We start from the raw sequence: 24,940 nt of genomic DNA on the forward strand, positions 1-24,940 counted from the left end.
GAATAACAATTTGAGTATATGTATGAAGACATATACTCTACTCTGAGGTACTCATCCTAGATTGACAAAAGCTCTGCTTGCACACTACATCCTCGATCACAGCTCAACCTGCACATTTATAAATACATACAGGGCTAAGTACAAGAGTACTTAGTGGACACTTGCCGAAATTTACATACATGCATAATATTTTATTGTCAAGCCTTTCAACAGTAGTAAGATACGAGGGTTTTCCTTTAAAAACTCGTATTTACCAAATATAATATCATTTCTTTCATCAATAACCCGCGCAGGCATTTTATATCATTAATTACCATATCAGTAACTCGTGCCGAGAGGGAGGCCTCCCTCTACGGACACTATGATCGGCCAACCCGCTAGATGATTCACGATCACAAGGGTGTACACTAATTCCGAAGGGATTTGCAGTCCCATCCAGAATCCGAATTCGATTAACATAAGATAGGCAATTAATAATAAAACATAAAGCATTTAGGCATTGACAATATCATTTAAATTCATAAGCATAAAGTCTTAGCAATTCTAATATATAATTTTAGTTTATACATAGAAAGCCCACCTGGTAGTAGAGACTCACGACTAAGCCTTAAACTCTTGTGCTTGACCTTTAATACGAGAAAATAAGCAAGATTTTAATTCAAGGGAAATTCTCAAATAAATGCGAATGCATAAAATAACTATGCATGGCTCATATTCCTTTTTATTAAATTATTCTGAGATACTAAATCGAGAAATTTCTAATAATAATCCAACTATAGGATTAAAGCTCGTTTCATGGGGTTGGATTATAAATCTTAATAATCTACTCATCTTGAATTAGTCTAACTCACTTACCAACTAATAATTAGTAAGTATTAAAATTAATCACTAATTAAAATAATTAGGATTAATAAAGAGGGCCTAAATTAATAAGTCTCATTGGGCTTAACTAAATAAATTGTAGGAGCCCAAATAATATAAATTCGAGACCCATTATTAATAAATAATAGGAGTCCAAATAATAATTAATGTGGACTGGAAAGAATTAATCTTAGTCCAATAGACAATTTAATCGGCCCAAATGACGAATTAACAGCTGGGCTGAACTAAACAAATCTGAAACAGGCCAAATAGAATTAAATAAATTTCAGCCCAAGAACATTAAATAAATTCGGCCCAGATAGAAATAAAAAGATGGCCCAATGAATTAATCTCCGGCCCAACAAATAAAATGAACTAGACCCAATAAGAGAGCCCAAAATCGGCCCAAACCCGGCTCAAACCCGGCCCAAACTCGGCTGAAACCCGGCCCAATTGAGAAAGGCCCACTCCTCTCTTCCACTATATCTCTCACGCCTCTCTATCTCTCTCTCTCTCTACCGACATTCACTCTTCTCTCTCTCACAATATCGGTTCTCTCTCTCTCTCTATCCTCACACTATCGATTCTCTCTCTCTCTCTCTATCCTCACACTACCATCGATTCTCTCTCTCTCTCTATCCTCACACTACCATCGGCTCCCTCTCTTCCCTTCTCTATCCGCCGCCGTCGCCCCTCTTTGAAATCTGCAATCTTTGAGTCGGAGGGGAAGGTTGAGCATGCTTAAGGAATAGCACACATACACTTTTCCTTTTTTTTTTTTTTTTTAAGTGTTGGTAGATAGGTAGAAAAATTTGTAAAGTGAAGTGTAAACAGAAGCAATAATTCTTGTATTGGAATTTCTATATCTGTAATATTGTATTGCGTTTTTAAATAAAATTCAACTCCCGGGTTTTGTTAATATCGCGTGTTTATGAAACTACTCGATATCTGCTTCCTTGCTTAGCTTAAATTAAATCCGTAGATTTAATTCACGGAGTAATATCTAAATTAATATCGTAGATTTAATTCTTCACAAGCCGGAATAAATTCACGACTCAAGAAATAATAATAAAAAAAATAGAAAAATAATTCTATTGTAATTAATAATTAACATGACTTAACTAAGTCAGTTATGAATCTGAACTGAATAATTATTGGCTTACTCAATAATTCTCATCGCGGTTTTACTCACGCGAAGCTAACTGACTTAGTGATAAAATAATAACCCTGCTTCAATTAGAAAATAATCCAGTGTCATAAGCTGAATTTAAATCATAATTATTTACTGGGCTTGATTTACTGAAAGATGAAATAATAATTATCGTATTACTGGATTTAAATATAATAAAAGAGCGGGCTACTACAGAGAATCTCCTCGACGACGTCTCCGCACTGCTGAGCCTCGTGTATGATCAGTCGGTGGAGGCGGATGTGGGGAGGATTGTGAGGGAGATTGTGGAGAAGAGGCGAGAGAGATGAATCGGCCGATTTGTTTGAAGGAGTAAAAATGAATTACTTTAGGACTAGGCCCAAGTCTGAATTAGTTTAGGTAATTAAGAGGGTAATTAACACCTTAATTGACCCCTTATTTTTTCCCAAAATAGAAACGAGCCATTATGGGTGGGACAACCTGAAAAAGAATACGTGCCATGAATAGTATGACAGAGGGAGTAATAAATTAGCGGTCAATAATTATCCTCAAAAGAAAAACAAAAAAATGAGCAGTCAATTAGTGACTAGGACAATGACAATCACGTGGGCGTGGGCGTGCTTTAATTTTTCACCGCTAGGGTGGCCTTCATAGGATAGGGCCATCTCAAAATACTCAATTTTAAATCAATAATTGCTCAAATCCAAAAATCAATCTAAAAAACGTGTTTAAAATCTAGGTATACATGCATATGCATTCGGGCAACCACGGAGTTGTATAAAAGGGCGAACCCTCCACACCAAACTTACTTAAAAATGGCTTCTAATCCACAAAGAGTCCCTTTCCTTCTCCTCCTCCTTCTCCTTGCCGTGGTCGCCCCATTCTCCGACGCATGCGGCATCACAGTCTACTGGGGCCAAAACGGCTTCGAAGGCACGCTGCAAGCCGCCTGCGCCACCCACGACTACAAATACGTGGCCGTTGCGTTCCTAACCACCTTCGGCAACGGCCAAACCCCCGTCCTCAACTTGGCCGGCCACTGCAACCCTGATTACAACACCTGCACCGTCTTCGCCGATGAAATCCGCTACTGCCAGAGCCTAGGCATCAAGGTCTTTCTATCACTCGGCGGTGCCATCGGCAGCTACGGCATCTCCTCCCCCGCCGACGCCCAGCTAGTCGCCGCCTATCTGTGGACCTTCTACCTATCCGGATCCACAGGACCCCTCGGCAACGCCGCTCTCGACGGCGTGGACTTCGACATCGAATATCCGACCTCCACCCTGCACTGGGACGACCTAGCGGTAGCCATCACCGCCTACAGCACTCCGCAGAGGAAGATCTACTTATCCGCGGCGCCGCAGTGCGTCATCCCGGACCGGAATCTCGATACCGCCATTCAAACCGGCCTTTTCGACTACGTGTGGGTGCAGTTCTACAACAACCCGCCCTGCGATTACAGCGGCGGCGCCGCCAGTCTCATCGCCGCGTGGAACAGGTGGAGCTCGTTGCTGCCGTCGGGGAACCTGCTGTTCTTGGGGTTGCCGGCGGCGCCTGGGGCGGCGGGGTCGGGATACATTGACCCTGAGAAGCTCAAGACTGAGATTCTGCCGGTGATAAGAGAGTCGCCCAACTATGGAGGGGTCATGCTGTGGAACCGCTACAATGATGTTAACACTGGCAACAGTCAACAAATTGTCGGAGATGTGTGTCCGCCCGCCACCGCCGGAAAATTTCAAGACTTGCTAATCTCTCAAGTTGTTTGAATTAATGGTGGCCAAGTGCAAGCATGGTTTTCTGCTGCATTCCTGTGTAGTGTGTTGGTCAAGGAATGCATAAATAATTACTTAGTAAATGAATAAATGCGAAAGCCAAGCTTCTTGTAAAATAATTATTCCTGAATGGCGTATGATAAATTTACATTGCAATTGAAAATTTGACCTAAAATTATTGATTGATTTTAATTATTAGTACCTGGCTACCTAACCCTTACCCCACTCCTATAAAAGGGGCCAAATTAGTTGAATTTGGGATGCCAAGAAGCGTTTGGCCATGCCACGTGCGTTAGCAACAACTAAAATTCATTATCCTGTTCTGTAATTAGTTGATTTAATATTCTTGGATTTGATTCTTACTGTGTTTTCTTTTGGACCGACTTTAAGCTACTCATTTGTTTTAAGAAAAGGACATAGAATACAACAAATATATAATGGCGACAGCTATATTTATACACAATTTCCTCGGGAAAAGACTGAAAAAGAAAAACAGAGACAACTTTGAAGGGAAATTTCAGTTGAAAGTTTTTACGAGAACAAAGACTATTTATAATCCAAAGAGTCGGTCTCACCGTAAAATCGGTTCTCATCAAAAGATTATAAATAAAAATAATTCATGATTCTATAAATAAGATGTGTCAGTTTAGTGATGTGCTTCTTTGTATATCATCTCCATCTCTAATATTGTGGGTTCAATTTTCAAATAATTCTTTTTTATTTTATTTTTGATAAACTATCAATCTTCTACAAATAAAACCCCGTATCCGATCTTCTACAAATAAAATCCGCTAGTATTGCGGGTTCAATTCCCAAATATCCTTTTTCATTTTATTTTTGATAAATTATCAGATCTTCTACAAATAAAACCTGTATCTGATGATCTTCTATTAATAAAACTCATGGTGAAGGCGGTTCCAGCCAACACGAAAGATAATAGAGGAGAACTTATTGCCGTCATAGCACTTTTGGCAGTCCCCCGAATGATTCATTATGTGGGTTCCGATGGTGTAATCTTGAAAACACTCTGGTTATCTGGATTTTTTATGAGCGTTGGGAGAGGGATTTTAGTCACAACGATTACATGAGATATTTTGAATTTGAATGTATTGAGAGAGAATGAACTTCTGCACAAACATGAAGATTTTTTACGAACTTCTGCACAAACAGGAAGATTTTTTACCACTCAAAGATTGATCCCCTTACGATGTAGATTTTCTCACTATTTATAGACTGTTACAATCGAATGGTATTTTAATAAAATCAGTTCTAAGTATGGCAAGGGTAATTATGTCCTTTCAGAATCCTTTTTCTTCTTTGTCATGGGTATCTCCATCTTTTATTCTTTAGCATATTCCACGTGGACCGACAGCTAAATATTCCGTCGTCTCTAAATCTTCAGAAAGTTAAAGGGACCATCTACAAAAGGGTTACAACAACCACTCTTAGGTGCACCATTCTCCAGCTATAAAAAGGTCTTCTTGTCTTTATCTTCAGATCTACTGTTGAGAACTTAATGGAATATCCTAATCCTTATTTTGATGATACCAAAATCCATAGGTCTTAATTGTAATAGACTAGAACTGTTTGAACTCAAGTGTTAGAGTTCGTTTCTAGTTTAGTTTGCGGTTCTGAAGACTGAAGGACGAAGGACTGAAGACTGAAGACTGAAGTTACCAACTGAAGTATCAGTTGAAGAATCAGTTCAGAACTGATTACTTAATGCGTGCACGTGGATTCAGCAGACTGATACTAAAGTCAAGTATCAGTTAAACATTCTTCCTCGGACTGAACCTCCAACGTTCAAAGGAAGCCACGTACTCCAAAAGTACAGCCGCATTAAATGCAGAGATCTCAGGATCATCCCTCTTTGCAGAGGTCATTCCTATTTGGTAGCTACTTTATTAGAGACGTCACATCTCCTGCTCTTCAACATAGTCGTTCTCACCAAACAAGGAACCTCGAAGATTGAAGTCTCAGCCCAAATTCGAAAAGCTCTCCAACGGAAGAAATCTTGAAGACGTTCTCTGTCAATGGATCTATTCAAGACCTCTCCTATAAATAGCGCTCGAGGATCACTTCAATCTTCACCGATTCAACGACATAAGCTGAAACTCTGCCAAAATAGTTTCTCAACCAAAAGCTTAACCTCCCCAAAGCTTGAATCGAAGAAGAGAATTCCAAAGCTAAAAATCAGTCACTGCTGATTACACACATTCTCTTAGACCTTAGGCAAACCTCTGTTCACCCAGAAGCCTAGGTCAAACTAGCTCCAAAGAACTTGTTCTTTGAAGTTTAGTTGGCAAGATTTCAAACCTCCCTTCGAGATACTGAATCGAGTGTTTGAGTGGAAAAGGAGTTCAGGAAGGTACTCTGACTCCGTGAGATCCTAGTGCAGGTTCGTGCTAGGAGTGAAAAATCCAATGCGAGTGAAGTGTTGGTACTGAAGATTGGATCTTCGGTTGTTTCAGTTGTGTGCACCCGGCTAAGCATACGGATAGGTTTGCAGTGCACCAGTTAAGCACTTGCAGAGTGGATTGTTGGTCTGATCAACCGATCGAGGATGTAGGAAGTGTTTTCCGAACCACGTAAAATTCTCTGTGTTATTTACAGCTTTCAGTTTTACATTCATACTTGTGTTCTTACATTTGATAAACTGAATTCTGATTAACTGCAAAGAGAAACCTAAGACTAACAACGTGCTCAACCGAGGCTATTACGAAATAAAGTTATTTCCGCTGCATATGTTATCAGTCTGACTGATCTATCATCTGATAGTCAGGAAGACTTGTAACATCTATGTCTTAGCAAACTCGACTGAAGCCTTAACATGCATCAGTTAAGTTCCAGTGACTTAACTGATAACTCCTTACTGAAGAGTATTTCAGTATCAGTCGTCAACCTTGTTTTGTCAAAACTCCTTTCTGTTAACAGCTGTCTTAGTTTGCTTGTAAAGTTTCGTTTCGATCTCTATCTTGAGATCCCTCTGTTTTAGAGGAGAAAAATAGCCCATAGGTGTATTCTCCCCCCCCCATACACCTATTCGAGACCCTCCGGACCTAACATCTACAATGTTCAAGTGTCCTCCCAAACCAATTCTGACAGCATTACTCCTCAGAGAGAGTAATGAGTGACAAATCCTATTAATGGCTTTTCATCTTCAATGCTTCTTCAAAAGGTAGGTGTGGGCATTAATGGAGGTTAAGATTTTGTGTGGAGGATTGGGAAAGATGGAAAATGGGTGTGGGTGATGAATGATGTGAAGAATGGGGGGGAAAATGAGTTTTATGGCTCAAATTCGCGACTGGGGCCCATTTGGGGGGAGCCCCGCCTTTTTCCCGAGGTCACGGACCATGACCGCGGCTAGGGAACGTGGGAAAATGGTAGGGGACCCGCGGTCCCACCCCGCGGCCGCGGGTGGTGACCGCGGGGTCCTCTGGCATCGAGGGCGAGTTTGTCGCGGTCTCACCCCACGACCGCGGGCTACTGGGCTCTTTGCGCAGTCTACTCATTTTGCTCCGCTCTCCCTCGTCCGGACACGGATTTGGTCGCCGTTTGTGCTCACGGATTTCTCTCGAGACGTACTTTAATCTCATGTCTTCAAAATCCTCCAATTAGTCCTTGATTTTTCCTGAAAAAACTCTAAAAACTATACCAACCATCAAATCTCAACAAAGCATAACATTAAGGTACAAACAAGCACTCACAAACAAAACATGAAGGAAAATGACAATAATTCATACGAAAATGAGGTACGAAAACCATGTTTGTCAACCCCCCCAAACTTAAAGTGTTGTTTGTCCCTAAACGACAAAGAGAAGAGAAATAAAAGTAAACAAACATGTGAGCATGAATTGGTGTCATTTCAAGGGCTTCAACAATTTCAAAAATCTTTCAAAAGTGTATCACAAGTAGAAATGCATTCCAAGAAGTCACAAGTGATAGTGAGTTCAACATTATAGCATTCAAGCTTGAATCCTCACAAGGTGGATGTTACAATGGTGCACTCAACTCTCAAGTGTTTCAAAAGGACGTGTTTGCACTCAAATTGAAACAATACAAGCAATCTACCATAGACTTGCCATTTGTCCTAACTCTCTATGCTTCAATGTGTTACAAATAATGATAAAAAAGGACTTTCATAAGGTTGTAATGAGGGCTCTTTGGTGAGGTGAGGTGTTTTTAGGCAAATGACTCATATCCCACAATCTAACAATCACAATGAACAAGTCAAATTCACAATTTTTCTAATCAATCAAAAACCAAATTCCCCACATTTCTTCTTTTCACCCTTAGTGATACTTATCATGATTATGATTCAAAAGGTAAATCGCTCCCATTTATGCTCTTTATTCAACTTTTATTTTTCTTCTTTTTTTTTCTTTTTTTTCTTTGTTTTTCTCTTTTGGAGCTCATAGGGGACTAGTGATTTTCATTCAATCAAAGTAGATAAATATTTTCAATCTTTTCCAACCATTTTACATCAAAGTAACCCCTAGTAATCCATGTTCTACCCCTTAGCATTGGTTCATTCAAAGAAAGGTTATAAGACACAAAAGTGGGTAAACTAGGATCATATGAGAATTTGGACATGATTTGGGTTAAGTGGTTAGCAAAGATGGCCTTCAATCATCTCAACATTCATAACACATCTACTTTCATTTTTGAGAGAGGACTTGTGGCAATTTCTAGAGATTAACGGGCATGATCAACTGATTTACACTCAAGAATGAAATGAGATTGTGGTAATATGACAATCAATGGCTCAAATCTTACAAGCTCATTTCAAAGTTCTTGGAGGCAAAACATTTAACTCACTTGTCACAAGTTCAAACTTTTCATGCATAATCCACAAGTGATACACATAATTTTTCCAAGAAAGAATTTATATCATAAGCCCAATGACATTCAATCAACATCACAAAGTTTGATACAATTATCCCATCAAAACAAAAAAAAAAATAAGAAAACAAACCAACACAACAACTCTCAATCCTTCAATTATTCAAAGCAACTAGGGTCCTGGAAATCGGGTCGGGATCGGATACCCTACCCGAAAAAATCGGGTACCTGATCCCGAATAAGACCAAAATCCTATACCCGAACCCGAACCCGAAAAAAAATCGGGTACCCTAATACCCGACTCGGGTACCCGAGTCGGGTATTCGGATACCCTAAATTACCCAGTCAAACTGTGAAAATCGGATATTTCGGGTATTAGGGTACCCGAATTACCCGATTTGGCTTAATCGGGTACCCTAATACCCGAAATACCCTTTTTTTTAAAAAAAAAAAAATCTAAAATGTAGCCCATATCTTCAGCATTTCCCTATATAATTGTATATGTTTTTAATTCCATGTATTAACAAATAATATATAACATCAAATCAAAAATCAACAAGCACAAATCTCAACTCCCAAGTCTAAAATTTTAAATTAAAATTGAATTTTAATTCAAAATTTTACAGATTTTTAAATTAAATTTAATTAAATAATTTAAAATTTATTAATTAAAAAATCGAGTATTTCGGGTATACCCGATACCCGAATTTTTGACACCCTAAGTACCCGACCCCGACCCCGACCCCTAATTTTTCGGGTATAGAGTACCCGATACCCGATTTTTTCGGGTCGGGTAATCGGGTACCCTATACCCGAACCCTATCTTCCCACCCCTAAAAGCAACAAAAACCAAAACAAAACCAAAACAATAAAAACAAACAAAAAGCAAAAGTTAGACGAGACAACTAATCCATCTTTCCCCTTCTCCCAAACTTATTTCACACAAAGTGGAAATGAGTTTGGAGGAAAAGAGAAGGAGAAGTTGTCTCGGACTCACAAAAAAAAGAAAACTAACATATAAAAAAAAAGAAATAAACCACACACATATATAAATATATACATAGATTAATATATAAATACCTATGTATGTGTGTGCTTATTGAACTTGCAAAAATTAAAGGATACCTTGTTGTGGTGTCTCCCAACTAGCGCTTAGTTTAACATCGTAAGCTAGACGTCTTCATGATGGTGTCATGGCTGGGGGATGGTGCCAACGAACACTTCAACTTTTGATTTCAAGGGCAAATACGCCTTGATTCTTTCCTTCTCAACCACAAAAGTTCTTCCATCCTTCTTTCTCAATTCAGTTGCTCCATTGTTGAAGCACTTGTTGATTTTGAAAGGACCCAACCATTTTGATCTTGGATTTTCCGGAGGTAGTGAGTGACGGAAGGTGAGGAGAAGGACTTCATCATCGGGTGCAAACTCCCATTTTTGCATCATCTCATCATGGGTATTCTTCGTTTTCTCTTTGTAGACGCTCGGATTCTCAAATGCACGATACTCATCCAATTCATTGAGTTGGAGCACACGCGCTTGCCCCGTTGGATGTGCTTCCTCCTCACCAAGGAATTCATACTTCAAGTGTGTGGGGAGAAGCTTCAACTCCAAGCATTGGGCTTTCTCCTCTTTCTTTTCTTCCTTCAATTTTTCTTTCATGTTGATGATAGGTTCAATCACTTGCATCAATTTGCATTCATCCACTCTCATGCCTTCATCTTCATTTTTATGCTTGGGAGCTTTGTGGATTGAGAAAGTGACGCTTTCATCATTGACTCTTAATGTAAGATCACCATTTGCGACATCAATTAGAGCTCTCCCCGTCGCCAAGAATGGACGTCCAAGGATCAAAGGTACATCTTTGTCCTCAACCATATCCAACACCATAAAATCCACCGGAAAAATGAATTTGTCAACCCTCACCAAGACATCCTCCACTATCCCTTTTGGATATGAAACGGAACGGTCATCCATTTACAAAGCAATCGTGGTTGGCTTGATGGTTCATATTTCAAGCATGTTGAAGATTGAGAGAGGCATCAAATTTATGCTTGCTCCCAAATCACACAAGGCATTTCCAAAACGACCATTACCAACATCACATGGGATAGTAAAGCTCCTGGGATCCTTGATCTTGATAGGTAGTTGACCGTCTCAAATTCTTCTTCTTGGATAGAACCTCTTTGAGAAATTTTGCATATTTGGGCATTTGTTGCAAAGCTTCAACAAGGGGAATGTTGATATTCACCTTCCGAAATATTTCAAGGAATTTGGAGAACTCACTCTCCACATTCTTCTTGGGAAGCCTTTGAGGAAAGGGAGCAATAAGGAGGTGGAGCTTTGTACACTTCCTTCTTTTTTTCCTTATTATTTTGAATTTTTGAAGAAATGCCTCTATCATTGCTCTTCTCTATTTCAACCTTGTCCTCCTCTCCCAAGCACATCTTGAACTCTTCAAGGGTTGTCTCACCTAGTATACTAATAGCTTTGCAATGCTCTTTTGGATTCACAATTGTGATGCTTGGAAATTGCTCTTGTTGGCGTTGATTGCTTAAGGCCTCGGCAATTTATCCTACTTGCATCTCGAGCATCTTCAATTGCTTGGCTTGAGCTTCCAACTTCTCGTCCGTTCTTGTCATATGAGCTTGTGTCGTGGTCATGAACTTCATCAATATTTCCTCAAGGTTGAGCTTCTTCTCTTCCTTGATCTCTCCATTATTCACCGCAAATCCGGGTGGTTGTTGCAAAAAGTTGTTTGGATTGCCATAAGCAAGATTTGGATGACGATTTGTTTGAAATCCTTGATTGTATTGCACTTGCCCTTGGTAGCCACCTTGTTGTTGGGGCCGGAAGTTCCCATAGCTTCGGTTGATATTGTTGTTGATGTAGTTCACATCCTCAAAGCTAGTTTGTTCTTCAACCACGGGCTCTACCCTTGATATTGACATAGCATCAATCTTGCTATTCATGGCGGTCATTTGAGCCGTCAAAAGGGCTATGGGATCCGAGCTTGTAGTAGCCGCCACTTTCTTCAAGATGATCCTCTCCGTCGGGAATTGATGGCAATTGGCGGCCAAGCTCTCTATGATGTGGGCGGCCTCCTCGTGGTTTTTCTCCAACAATGCTCCATTGGCCAATGCATTCATGTATCTTTGCATCTCACCACTACACCCGGTGTAGAATGCACAAATGATTGTGTTTTGATCTAAGCCATGGTTAGGGCACTTCCTTAGCATCTCTTTGAATCTTTCCCAAGCTTCATAGAAGGATTCTCCATCAAATTGGTGAAATTGGATTATGTCCTTCTTCATCTTCATGGTTTTACCCGGAGGGTAGAACTTGTTGAGGAATTTTTTAGTCACCTTCTCCCATGTAGTGATAGAACCACGCTCTAAAGATTGATACCATGTCTTGGTCATGCCCTTCAGTGAGAAGGGAAAGAGTCGAAGTCGAACGGCATCCTCCGGGACTCCATTTATCTTGATGGTGCCGCATATCTCCAAGAAGTTTCCAAGATGTCCATTCGGGTCATCTTGAGAAAGGCCGGCGAATTGGTTTTGTTGCACCATATTTATGAGGGTCAGCTTAAGCTCAAAATTATTGGCATTGATCCTTGGAGCATGCACTCCTCCTCGTTGGGCCACGGGTTGGAATTAGGGTTGTAAACGAATCGAATAGTGTCGAATATCGTGATTTCGTATTCGTATTTGAATACTAACCGAATCAAATATTTACCGAATACGAATATCAAAATTCGAATACCGAATCGAATACGAATTATTTGATTAGTTTACAATCGCAATGAAAAAATATGACTTGTGGTGGAAGAATGACTTTAATTTAAAATTTTGATTTCATAAATTGTGAAGTTTTACTTTTTAAATTATGAATAATGACTTTAATGCATGTATATTATGATTTTTTTTTTTGCATTTTCCCTTTTTTAAAATTGTCAATTATTATATAATACCATAATTATTATATATATATATATATAATTGAATATTTGTGAATATAAAATTAAATTCATCCAAAAAAAGATGGATCTACCTTAAATTTTATAATATAAGGATGAAAATTAGTTCATTATTTATTTTAGCTCATCCACACACATATAAATATAATACTTTAATTAGGTATCTACGAATATCGAATCGAATATCATAATTTCATATTCGTATTTGAATACTAATCGAATCGAATCGAATATTCATATTCGAATTCGAATCGAATATTTTCGAATACGAATATTAAAATTTCGAATCGAATACCGAATCGAACAAAAATATTTGATTCATTTACAACCCTAGTTGGAACATCTCGCTAATGGGTGGTGGTGGTGGTGCATTCCTTTGAGCCTCTTGCTCATTGATTCGCCCTTGCATGGCCTCCAATTGTCTTTGGAGTTGGAGGATCAATTCTTGATTTTCCGCCATGTTTCCCTCCGATTCTTTCTCTCTTCTCGCTTTTGCTTTGTTGTGTCGACAAAGAGCTTCAACCTCAAGGTTTAAAGGTATAAGAGGTGCGCCCTTAGACCTTATGTTCATGCACTACCTATCAACCAACAAGAACAACAACTCAAGACACAATCTTACAATTGAAAACAAAATAAAACAAGTAAAATGTCTAAAGTAGTTAAGCACAATGAAGCAAAATATGACAAGTAATCAAACAAAACTAATCCCCGGCAACGGCGCCAAAAACTTGTTCACTATTATTTTTACTACGCCGCAAGTATACGGTGTAGTTGCAATATAGGGAAGCAATATCGTATTCCACAAGGATTAGCAGTCAAATTAGTGATTACCTTAAATCATTATGCTAGAGCTATTTAGACTAAACAATGGGGTGATTGGTTTGATTATCTAACTAAATACTTAACAAGTTTGAAGACAAATAAAATCAAATAAGCAACGTGGACTAATCAAGTGATGAAGGTGGTTTAGGGATTAGGCATCGATGGATTAGCAATGGACTTCAAATTAGCTCAAAATTAGTCTTGATATTCATGTTTATCTAGAGTGATCTCCCCACTAGTTCTAGCCCCCTCCCGGACGACTAAAACGGTAGATTACGGGTCATAGTTGCCGTCCCCGATCAACTTCTAACCTATAACTCCCAAAAGCACAATAAGATCGATAAACTCTCACCCAACTCTCAACCTCCCGGTTTATTGAGTCAATATATTTCAAGCTCCTAATCTATTATGATTATCCTCTCCCGATTCAAATCACAAATGAGAAATGCATAGAAAGTGGCCAACAATCCATACAAGAAAGAATACTAGGACTTGAAAAGATAATGACAAGGAAATAATCAAGACATATATCAAGCATAATAATTAGAGCTGGCAAAAATTGACTCGGCCCGCCCGTGTTTTGGGCTGGTTGGGCTGTACAAAAAGTAGGCCCGAAAAAACCCGGGCCTAAAAAGCCCGCCGGGCTAATCGGGCCCGGGGCTAAAAAGCCCGTGGTTTTCGGGCTAAAAAGCCCGCCCGGTTAATTTTAATATTTTATTTTTATTAATTACTATTATTCTATTTTTACTTAAGTTTTTATTTGAAAGTGGAAGAGTTTCAATATATATATAGGTGTATTACCCATTTTAGTTGGAAGAGAAAGAAAATTATCTTCTCTTTTCAATATCTCTTATTTTAATTAATGTTTAGAGTAGTTGTATAACTTGTATCATTTCATAGTAAAGAAAAAGAAAAACTTAAAATATATGTATGCAGAAATATATATGTATATGTTAGAATTGTTGGGACCAATTGTTAGGAAACATAAAATGAAAATAATAAAATAATGCAAATTGTTGGGAATAATTTCTAGTTATACAAAAGAAATGTTGTAATTAATGTGAATTGAAAATCTATACATGTTGAATTGTCGATTGTAGTAGACTAGTAGGATTTTATATTACTATTTTGTCTATAATTATTATTTGGATTTATTTTAGTTTATTTAATTTTTTGTGAAAAAAAACAGGATTTAGTGAAAAAAAAAATAATTGGGCGGGTTTGGCCCGACCGCCCGGTGGCCCGGTCGAGGCTGGGTTGGGCCTGAAAAATGAAAGCCCGGTCAATTTCGGGCCGGGCCGGCCCGGCCCGGAAAATCTCGAAAGCCCGCTGGGTCGGGCCGGGCCGGCCCAGCCCGCCCGATTTGCCAGCTCTAATAATAATCAATCCATTACAAAATCTACTAGCCTAACCCCCAAACCAATGGGGGGTTTTAGCCTACCATGTTCACAAACAATATGCTTAAATCAAATAAATACAAATATGAAAGAGAGAGTAATGAGTGACAAATCCTATTAATGGCTTTTCTTCAATCTTCCCTCATCTTCAATGCTTCTTCAAAAGGTAGGTGTGAGCATTAATGGAGGTTAAGATTTTGAGTGGAGGATTGGGGAAGATGGAAAATAGGTGTGGGTGATGAATGATGTGAAGAATGAGGGGAAAATGAGTTTTAGGGCTCAAATTCGCGACTGGGTCCATTTGGGAGGAGCCCCGCCTTTTTCCCGAGGTCACAGCCCGTGACTGCGGCTAGGGAACGTGGGAAAAAGGCAGGGGACCCGCGGTCCCACCCCGCGGCCGCGAGCTACTGGGCTCTTTGCGCAGTCTGCTCGTTTTGCTCTGTTCACCCTCGTTCGGACTTGGATTTGGTCACCGTTTGCACTCACGAATTCCTCTCGAGACGTACTTTAATCTCATGTCTTCAAAATCCTCCAATTAGTCCTTGATTTTTTCTGAAAAAACTCCAAAAACTATACCAAGTATCAAATCTCAACAAAGCATAACATTAAGGTACAAACAAGCACTCACAAGCAAAACATGAAGGAAAATGACAACAATTCATACGAAAATGAGGTACGAAAATCATGTTTGTCAGTCACCTGCTTTAACCCCTAGAGTCGAAATAAGGGATGGAGGATCTATGCCATCCCGGTGGAAAACAGGCCCCCCTAGTGACCACATTGCGGAATGTTGAGATCTTCTGCCCTTCCAATCAGAACCGTATCTCTATCAATCTTCCACTATCAAACTTTACATTAACTGCAGTGGAGAAACCAACTTCTATTTACCCACTCAATCACCAACAGCAACAGAAAACGGGTGTGAAAATATGCATGTCTGAAGGATGCACCAAAGGTGCCAAAGGTGTTAGCGGCCTCTGTATATCCCATGGACGTGGTCGGAGGTGTCAGAGAGATGGCTGTCAAAAGGGTACTAAAGGCAATACCATCTTTTGTAAGTTGCATAGAAGTGGTCGGCGTTGCCAACATCTTGGATGCACTAGAAGTGCGGAAGGTCGTACTGGATACTGCATCGATCATGGTGGTGAAAGGCGGTGCGGTCATGAGGGTTGCCCTCGTGTTGCAAGAGGTAAGTCTGGCATATGCATTCGTCATAGAGGAGGCAAAAGGTGCCAGATAGAAAATTGTAACACGAGTGCTAAGGGTAGCCCTGACCTTTGTATATCCCATGGAGGTGGTCCTCGCTATCAATATCCCGAGTGCAAGAAAGGTGTTCAGGGAAGCACTATGCTGTGTAAATCTCCTGGTGGTGGAAGAAGGTGCACATTTTTTGGGTGTACGAAAGGTGCATAAAGTAGCACTTCATTCTGTAAATGCCATGGGGATGGGAAAAGGTGTAATTCTGAAGGTTGCACAAAGAGTGTGCATGGGGGAACTTTATTTTGCGTTAGTCATGGTAGGGGAAAGAGATGCAATATGGCCGAATGTACCAAGAGCGCAAGGGGACGCACAGATTGCTGTATTCGTCATGGTGGTGGAAAGAGGTGCAAATTTGAAGGATGCACAAAGAGTGCGCAAGGAAGCATGGACTTTTGCAAGAGACATGGGGTAGGGAAACAGAACCCTCGGCAATACTTGGGTCTGGGCTCCATTACAGGTGATAAGTTTGCAACAGAGAATTCTCGTCTCTGTGTTGCCCATAGTGCACAAGTTCAGATCTATGAAAGCTCTAAAGTGGTTAGTATAGCTCAAGAGATAAAATCGAGCCATGTGTAAGGTATTGTTGCATTTAGAGGCAGTTTTCTTTACCCTGCTACACCTAATAAAGATTGTGACTCTGCATCAGTTGGTAGCAGACGTGGGCTGAGATCTCTACCTATTTCGTCCGAGGAAAATTTCATTATTGGAAGTTCTTCTGTGGATGATTTTACTCTTCCAGAAGGAAGGGTACATGGAGGTAGCCACATGGTAATGTTTAGCAGAGAGGCTGCATTTGGAAAGGAGACAAGCATTCACAGTCCACCAGGCAAGTGATGGTTTATTTGTTTGAAATTTAATCTATCTGTTATGACCAGGCCGACTCAAGGACTTCTGAGGTAACTCAGGTAAGGTGTGATTTGTGAAATTAGTCTCAACAGCGTCAGGTTTAGTTGCCTGTTTACTTCTATTGTAAGCATTTTTGTTATCAAGTTTTGAATTTAGGTTTGTAAATACTTCCACCTGTCACGTACATGGATTATAATATCAATAAGCTGATTGATTTATTTTCATACTCAAAACATAATGACAATTGTGTGATGGTATATCTTAATGATACTGTTGCATTGTGCAGATTGACTATTTTATCATCTTTTTCTTTTACTACCACTATGCAATGGCCTGATCTTCACTGGATCTCGTACACTAATAAAGTAATTGTTTTTTCACATGAGGTGGAAGAAATTGAAGTTTTCTGACAGCTGAATACCATGAAAGCAATAATATAAAAGGGCAGAGAACAACTTCTAGAAATGGGAATTCAGCATCCATAAGAATACACTAAGTTATTGATTGAAGAGATATAGAATGAGAGAAACTTCCTACAACTCTTTCACTGCTACAATACAGATAACAAGTCTCAATATTCCCAGCTTCAAGTCACATGAAAATGGTTCTTTAGATCAGAGAAAAAGGAAAATACAAAAATTCCCATAGATATGGCCTAGCTGAACTCATCAGTAGCTTCATCAAGGTTACCGGTGAAATGGCGATTACTGCAGTCGAGCCTTGCTAGGAAAAGAGGCATATACAAGGAGCATATGAATCTTCAATTTCCATTTCCTCTCTACACTTTCCTGACCTGAATATTATGTGTGGATTGGAACCGCCAGATGGGCTGTTTGCCACTTTGTACAAGAGCAATCTCCTCACCCTCTTTCACCATTCCTTGCTTCTATAGGAAATAAAGGAAGCATGCTAGTAAATAGGAACTGAAGAGCTAGATTCGAATACGGATGCAAGAATTAGATAATGCAAAATCTACAGAATCAATAGGATCATGCTGACAATATCGAACATTATATGAATGTGGCCCACTTTAGTTTGTACAATAATAGTTCCTTAAAAAGGTATGGAAAATAGCTTCTACTATGAAACATAAAAGCTTATCATTGTTATGATTGCTTTCATTGAAAAACTTATAAAGTACATAAGGTTCAAGCTAGAGAATAGATGAAAACTGTACCTGCAATAAATCCAATGCATTTGCAAATGTCTCATCAGCATCTTCCAAGAACTCCATGTGTATGGGGCAAACCCCCTGGTACAAAGCCAATCTCTGTTGTATTCTCTTGCTGTTATAGAATTACAAAATGATGAAAATCAAGTTATGGGGCATCCCGACCTGTCTAATAACTCAAAACTTAATACTTTTACAATCCTTAATGCTTGATACCGTGTTGAAGTGCTAAGGAGTGATCATTTACTTATACAGAGAATGTTCAGACATTATGTAGGATACTCTTGGTATCATTTCTCAGTTCTCAGTTCTATATTTATCTAATCCATGGATATATATATATATATATATATATATATATACATAGAGATAAAGAATCCAATGAGAATGGCCAAATATGGTGAGAAATGAGAATGAATCTATAATGTGAGATATTCAAATTCTATGACTGATATTTATCTGGAAGGGGCTAAAATTTAAACCGGGTTCGAATCTTGGAGGGTACGAAAATTTCACATTAACTGAATACGCTATTCGTGCATTACAAGCAGCTTATTCGTAGATTTATATTGACTTATTCGTTTTTCTCATTTCTCACCAAAGATAGCATTCTCACTGGATCCTAACCCAATATATATATATATATATATATATATATATATCATCTAACGTTAAGTTTCCAGTACAATGACGTGACTCACTCATTTGTGAAAGCAAAAATTGTGCCAGATGGCCGGTAATGGCTAAGTAAAACTGCCATGAAGCCTGTCCTAGTGAAGACAACAATTGAAGTTCCAAGCGTGTTTGACATCATCGTCGCATGGAATGCAAACATTTCGCTCATATGATTCTGCAAAAATAATCAGTAAACAATAACAAAACATTGGCTATATACTAAATATTTTGTAGACAATTTAAGGCTTAGAAATGTAAGGAAACAACTAGACTGACCTTGAAGGCTAGTCCTAGATTTGGAGGAGTTTGTGCCCCAACTATAGTAGCCTCAGTCCTCAAAGACACTGTGTGCATGACCTTGACAGCTTTCAGAGGGAACCTGTTACGGATAAGGTTTATTCAAGAATGAACAAAGATTGTGATGCTTCAGATTGTTTAGTTTTATTTTGTTATTGTTATCTCTTTAGTTATCAATTATGAATAAAGTTAGTTAGGCCATCCCTCATCGGAGTGAAAAATGAGAAATGATGAAATTCTCTTTTGCAGAAAATAAGGGAAAAGAAATGAGGGATTTAAAGGGAGAATTTTTTGTATCCCTCATTTTCTCATGATAAATTTACAATCAAAGAGAACACGTCCTAAGTCTCTAAAATTACCTGAACCTAACTAATTCATCATGCAAAGCAAAGGACAATAATCATGTATGAAATTGATAGGGGGCAGGAATGGTCTAATATCACGATCAATGAAAAATCACTTACTTCCCATGCGCAGTTTCCCCTGAAAGCATAACTGCATCGGCACCCTCTCTAACAGCAATAGCAATATCTGAAACCTCTGCCCGCGTAGGAGTAGGATGTACAATCATGCTTTCAAGCATATTTGTTGCCACTATGACTGCTTTTCCCATACTTCGACAGATCCTGATAATTTCTTCCTACAGTTGAAACAAATTGACTTTGTAACATATTGCCTGATGTGCACAAAATTTGTTGAGGCATACAGAAGACCTCATGAGTTACCTGCAATAAAGGGACTTCTTCAATTGGCAACTCTGCACCAAGATCCCCTCTGGCAACCATTGCCTGACAAAGAAAATAAAATAAAACTGCCATCATTATCTCGTACAGTCAAACTAAATATCCACTAGATTAGAAGGAATAATGTAAGTAGAGCATAGTCCCAAACATCCAGCTGTTTGGCACATGTACTCGACCAAATAAAGTATGTTACCTTACTCTATCAGAGTGAGTTTCTACATTACACACACACACACACACACACACACACATATATATATATATATATGTATATATATAGGATAATAATTGACAAACAGTAAGAAATTCCAAATTACAGCCAGATTTTTTAAGTATAAGTACCACAAAATTCAAAAATTGGTTGCATCATCGTTCAGAAAGCAATTGAACCATTTTTATTTTTCTGTCATTACCCCATCAGATGCAGTTATGATTGAATGCAAGTTAGGTATGGAATCTGCACTTTCAATTTTTACAATGACGTGAATGTCTGCACCAGCATCTGCAGATGAGAGGGGGGGGGGGAATTAGAAGAGAGAGGACTTATTATATCAGAAATACAATTGACTTTTAAATTGTACTATAATTATATATTTATATGGTAAATTCTCTGACTAAGAGCTTGAGATTCACCTTTGAGATAGTTCTTTAGTTCATGGACCACAGCAGCATCCTTGACAAAGGAAACAGCATAAAAGTCAACTTTGTTGTCGACTCCAAATTTAATATCATCCCAGTCTTTGTCTGTCGATTAGCACCAGAAGATAATTACATAAAGCCTAAAGGTATAAAAAACGAACGTAATACATGGCAGTCACAAGTGAAAATAACAGATGATTCAATAGATGTGTTTTTTATCTAACCAGTAATGGATGGTAGTGTTGCACTTTTTCCCCGAACATTAAGATGTCGTCGGGATTTAAGTTCTCCTCCATCAACAACTTCACATTTCACCGAATCTTCATTCTTCGATTTTACTAAGAATGACATCATACCACCTGTATCATCAAGCAGTGGTCAACAGCAGCTTAAAAGCTCCATACAATATGCCTCTAGATATAGTCACCCGTGCCCGTATATGAGATAATGATAACAAAGCAATTACCATCTATAGATAGCCTAAAATGTCAATGACAACAAAGCAATTAAACAAAAATCACAATAATGTACCATCAACAAGAAGCATGTCCCCATCTTCTACATCATTAACAAAATCATCATAGTTGACACTAACACAATCTGCAGTCCCAACCCCTCTTTGAATTGTAAAAGTAAATTCCTGACCCGGCACCAATGTAATTGGTTGAGGTAAATCACCACTTCTAACCTCAGGACCCTGCCAGCAGAATTCAGATGGTCTTAATAGTAATAACATATCAATGAAAGTAATAAAAAATTGAGAATATAATCGACCTTCAGAGTGTATTAATTCAAAACTTTCTTTTTCCATGATATCTTATTATCTGAATCTTACTTAGGGTGACATGCCTGCCAAAAGTTCAAAGCAGTAATGGTTGCTAAAATAATACGAGAAAGGACACCTCAAAGTCAGCCCAACTTTATTGTTATGAGGACTGTCATGGACTGGAAGGGTTAGTAGTCTGATAGTATTTAAGGGTTGGAAGTCTCTTAGTTTGGTCATCTGAGTATTGTTTTCAGGTTCGTACGTTTTCCCTAAGTTTGAAAAAAGTTCTTTTATCTCATTCTTCGCTTCTAAACTCTTGAAAAAAAGGCCGAGATTCACCAACCATGATAAAGTATAACTATCACTTGCTCATTGTTCCTTATCTAAGCCTGAATTGTAGACGAACTTCTTAAAAAATTGCTCCATAGGAACATCACGCCATATGGAACAGGCAGGCTTCTTTCCCGATAACCTCTTAAATTTTCCAAGTTTTAAAAAATCATTGGGTTAAGAAGTTCCCATATGTCCAAGATCTTTTTTGACATGGGTGGGATAGGTTGATAGCTCAACTTACTTTTTTCTTTCTAAAAAGAAGGTTCTGAAACCAAATATTGGCGAGCATAAGCTGCACCCATAAGTCACTTAGATATTTGAGGGTGTGCTCCAATATCAAGATGAGTTAGAACTTGATTAGTGGACCCCTTTAGTTCACTAACTAACAAACTTCACCAAATGATGGGCATTCATTGCAACAATGATATTCGTGTCAGCAAAAGTTTCTGGTTTCTATCAATTAAATTCCACTGACTGCCACTTGATGAAGACTGTAATTAGAAAAAACAATCAATTTCATGTCTACCACACTAGTAATATTTTGAAGGCAAAAGGAAAAGAACTTGCCTTGGTATCAAGCATGATGGCAATAACATTGTCCTTCACTTGGGCATTATATTCTTTAACCAAGTCAATGACTTTCTGGTGTGATGCGTGGTCTCCATGGGACATATTAAGACGAGCAACATTCATACCAGCCTCAGCCAGCTTCCATATCATTTCCTTAGTGTCGGTCGAGGGACCAATTGTGCAAACAATCTTTGTCTTGCGCCTAACCATAGGCTTCAACCACACACCCACAGATGTGTCACCAAGTTGGGGAATCACCTGAGAATACTGATTTTGCATTGCAGCCTGGTCAAGGAAAAAACAAAAAATGGTAATTAATAACTGTACTAAATCCTTTCATTCATGCATGTCATTCAACAATTAAAAGTTGACAGCTTCAACCATGTGGCATGCATTTTCTAACCAAGTAGACAACAGTCAAGCTAAACCATTAAAAGAACCTTATCCTATAGAAAAAATATCTGTAAGAGAGATCAGAGCGCTATATTAGGCACCACGAATAGCAGCGTTGGACTGACATATAAACTTCGAATGGAAAATCTCTACATCTCCAATCATGAAGCAACACATAGCCTTGAATATAGCATAAGAAGATTTAACTAAATCATTTTAATGAAACAATTTCAATAAATATCCCAAAACCAAACTGGAACAGAAGATTCCAAACTAAGTTGAAGACATCACTCCAGAAGAAAACCAACAACGAGTAGCTTCCAACACTCCGCCGAATAAATTAAGCTACGCATTCAAGCTTCTTAACTGCAAGTCCAAGTGATGTCGGATGGCAGAAATTCAACACACTCCACAAAAGCTTCAAAATTACTAGCAGAGACGCACGAAAGCTCGCTCTTTGACGAAATACAGAAGCAAGAAGCGAGCATTTAACTTGAAATGAATCTAGCATTCTAAAAAATGCACAAAACCAACAAACCTTGGTTACGTCTTCAGGAGACACCGGAATCACTTCCGTAGCAGATCTCCTCGCCACGATCGGCGCGCTGACGTGCAGTGCTCCGCGGCTCCTCCTCCTCTCTGTTTGAGCCAAAACTTTAGCTTTGAAGCCACACCCCGGCTTCAGCTTCTCCGCGCAGCTCTGTGGAGAGCCAGAGCCAGGATTGGCCACCAATGAAACATGAATCAGTCGCGTCGCCACCACTTGCGCCATCGCCGCAAAAGGCTCAGAGAGAGACAGGGGGGGGGGGGGGGGGGGGAATGCTGGAGAGAGTAGAGAGAGTTAGAGGCAATGAGAAGAAGAAACGAGTATAAAATGAGAGGGAGATTGGAAAAATCGCCGATAAATTTGGAGGTTGTGTTGGGGGTTGTCTCGTTTGTATCGAAAATCGAAGAAAGAGAAAAATGGTGGCTAAGCTTTAAACTGTGTCCAAAACAGTTAGGGTGGGGGTTTAAAGGGGGGCAGAACTGGGATTTCATATTCATTTTGCTGCGGCTTTAACGGCGTCGTTTGGATTGATAGTGTCGAGAAGCTGCTCAGGCCGCTAAATGGGCTCCAGAAAAGTGTTTTATGAGCCCAAAACCAAAACCCAAAGAGGCCAGCGAAATCCAGATTTCGGTGGGACCTGATTTTGTAATTTCAATTTGATGTAGAAATAGATGCGTAAATTTTTACATTTCTCAGTAATTGTTTTTTTGGTTTCATTTTATCTAATTAAATTCTTAATTTTGTGTTGGGCTATGATTGCCGAATTTTCACAGGCTGAATTTACACTTCTTAATCAATATCATGCAACAATTTTGTCATTAACACTTAACTAGCATTTACACAGGTGCATTGCACGTAGAACATTTATAAATATATATATATATATATATATACATACATATATAGAAAGGTTCAACAGAGAATAGATAATTCGTGAAACAAAAACGAACAAATCTATAATTTTGATGAACAAATCAATGTACCGCATGAACAACATTTTGGTCTGGGTTCGAATCCTGATGGTGGCGAGTTTTTCTCTATTTTTACTAAATACGTCTGTTTATTAGTTATGTTGATTTGTTCGTAAAATGTATAGATTTGTTCATGATGAATAAAAAGATAATTTTCTATGGAACTCAACTCTCTCTCTCTCTCTCACACACACACACACACACACATATATATATATATGTGTGTGTAATTAATACCAACTCAATTTTCATCTTTATAAAATATAAAAAAGTTAACTTAATATTAAAAAAATAAAGAAAAAAATTCACTATATTAAATTATGATATTATGAAAAAGTAAAAAAAATAAGAAAAAAAAAATAAGTTACACTACAACAAAATCAGCCTTTGGGGATGCTTATATGAGGACTATTTCAAGTTAAGAGTCCTATTTGGTATTTAATGGGACTCTTGTTTAAAAATATCTTATCCAATCTACTCTTCGCTGCTTAAACTACATAAGTTAAATTGAAAAGAACACCATCCCATAAACTGTAGTCTATAATTTTTTTGAATTTTTTTAATAAAAAATTAAATTGCCTTAATTCATAAATTAGAAAAAAAAAATAAACAAAAAAGAAAAGAACATAAAAAATTGGTCCAACTTTTTATTTGTTCGTTTTTTCCCCCAAATGCCAAAGAAAAGCCCTTGAAGAGAATTCCCCAAATCCATAGCGAGAAAGCTTCCATCTTCGACGAGAATCTGCTCGCCAATCCAAACCTCTGCGATTTGGCGCTGTCACCGATGAGAAGCCGCAGTCTTGCGCTGCCGATTTTTGTGTTAAATGGTTTATTTTTACTTCTATTCATCTAATTCTTGTTTCTTTCTCTGCATTATTTCTTTTTCAAGTTTGATTTCTTAGTGCTCTA

General features: G+C 38.6%; 2 protein-coding genes and 1 non-coding gene across 3 annotated transcripts; 2 read left to right on the forward strand and 1 right to left on the reverse strand.

Moving 5' to 3' along the window:
• The first annotated feature begins 2,535 nt into the window (after positions 1–2,535).
• Positions 2,536–3,946, forward strand: LOC130993410 (hevamine-A-like). Its single transcript, XM_057918289.1, has one exon. It carries the CDS (start codon positions 2,827–2,829, stop codon positions 3,775–3,777), a length of 951 nt encoding a protein of 316 aa, XP_057774272.1. The 5' UTR covers positions 2,536–2,826; the 3' UTR covers positions 3,778–3,946.
• Positions 3,947–11,832: 7,886 nt separating this feature from the next.
• On the forward strand, positions 11,833–11,939 carry LOC130996307 (small nucleolar RNA R71). The gene has a single exon (XR_009092492.1). It is a non-coding gene; the product is annotated as a small nucleolar RNA R71 (small nucleolar RNA).
• Positions 11,940–17,363: 5,424 nt separating this feature from the next.
• LOC130993411 (plastidial pyruvate kinase 2-like) lies at positions 17,364–23,542 on the reverse strand. Its single transcript, XM_057918290.1, has 12 exons — positions 23,052–23,542; positions 22,118–22,405; positions 20,983–21,148; positions 20,676–20,810; positions 20,446–20,556; positions 20,226–20,314; positions 19,795–19,857; positions 19,534–19,709; positions 19,049–19,151; positions 18,799–18,947; positions 18,104–18,212; positions 17,364–17,812 (listed from the first exon to the last, which is right to left on the reverse strand). Exons 1-12 carry the CDS (start codon positions 23,283–23,285, stop codon positions 17,705–17,707), a joined length of 1,731 nt encoding a protein of 576 aa, XP_057774273.1. The 5' UTR covers positions 23,286–23,542; the 3' UTR covers positions 17,364–17,704.
• Positions 23,543–24,940: the final 1,398 nt, after the last annotated feature.

Source organism: Salvia miltiorrhiza, chromosome 7, assembly GCF_028751815.1.
Source record: "Salvia miltiorrhiza cultivar Shanhuang (shh) chromosome 7, IMPLAD_Smil_shh, whole genome shotgun sequence".
NCBI classification, from domain to species: domain Eukaryota; kingdom Viridiplantae; phylum Streptophyta; class Magnoliopsida; order Lamiales; family Lamiaceae; genus Salvia; species Salvia miltiorrhiza.

What these genes read in the sequence shown, in the direction of transcription:
- LOC130993410 (XM_057918289.1), top strand. Translation starts at nt 2,827, where the DNA reads ATGGCTTCTAATCCACAAAGAGTCCCTTTCCTTCTCCTCCTCCTTCTC.
- LOC130993411 (XM_057918290.1), bottom strand. Translation starts at nt 23,285, where the DNA reads ATGGCGCAAGTGGTGGCGACGCGACTGATTCATGTTTCATTGGTGGCC. An exon ending in AACACTACCATCCATTACTG is followed by an intron (nt 20,557 to 20,675) that starts GTTAGATAAAAA and finishes GCTAATCGACAG; the next exon opens with ACAAAGACTGGGATGATATT. An exon ending in ATTTTTGCTTTCACAAATGA is followed by an intron (nt 18,213 to 18,798) that starts GTGAGTCACGTC and finishes ATTCTATAACAG; the next exon opens with CAAGAGAATACAACAGAGAT.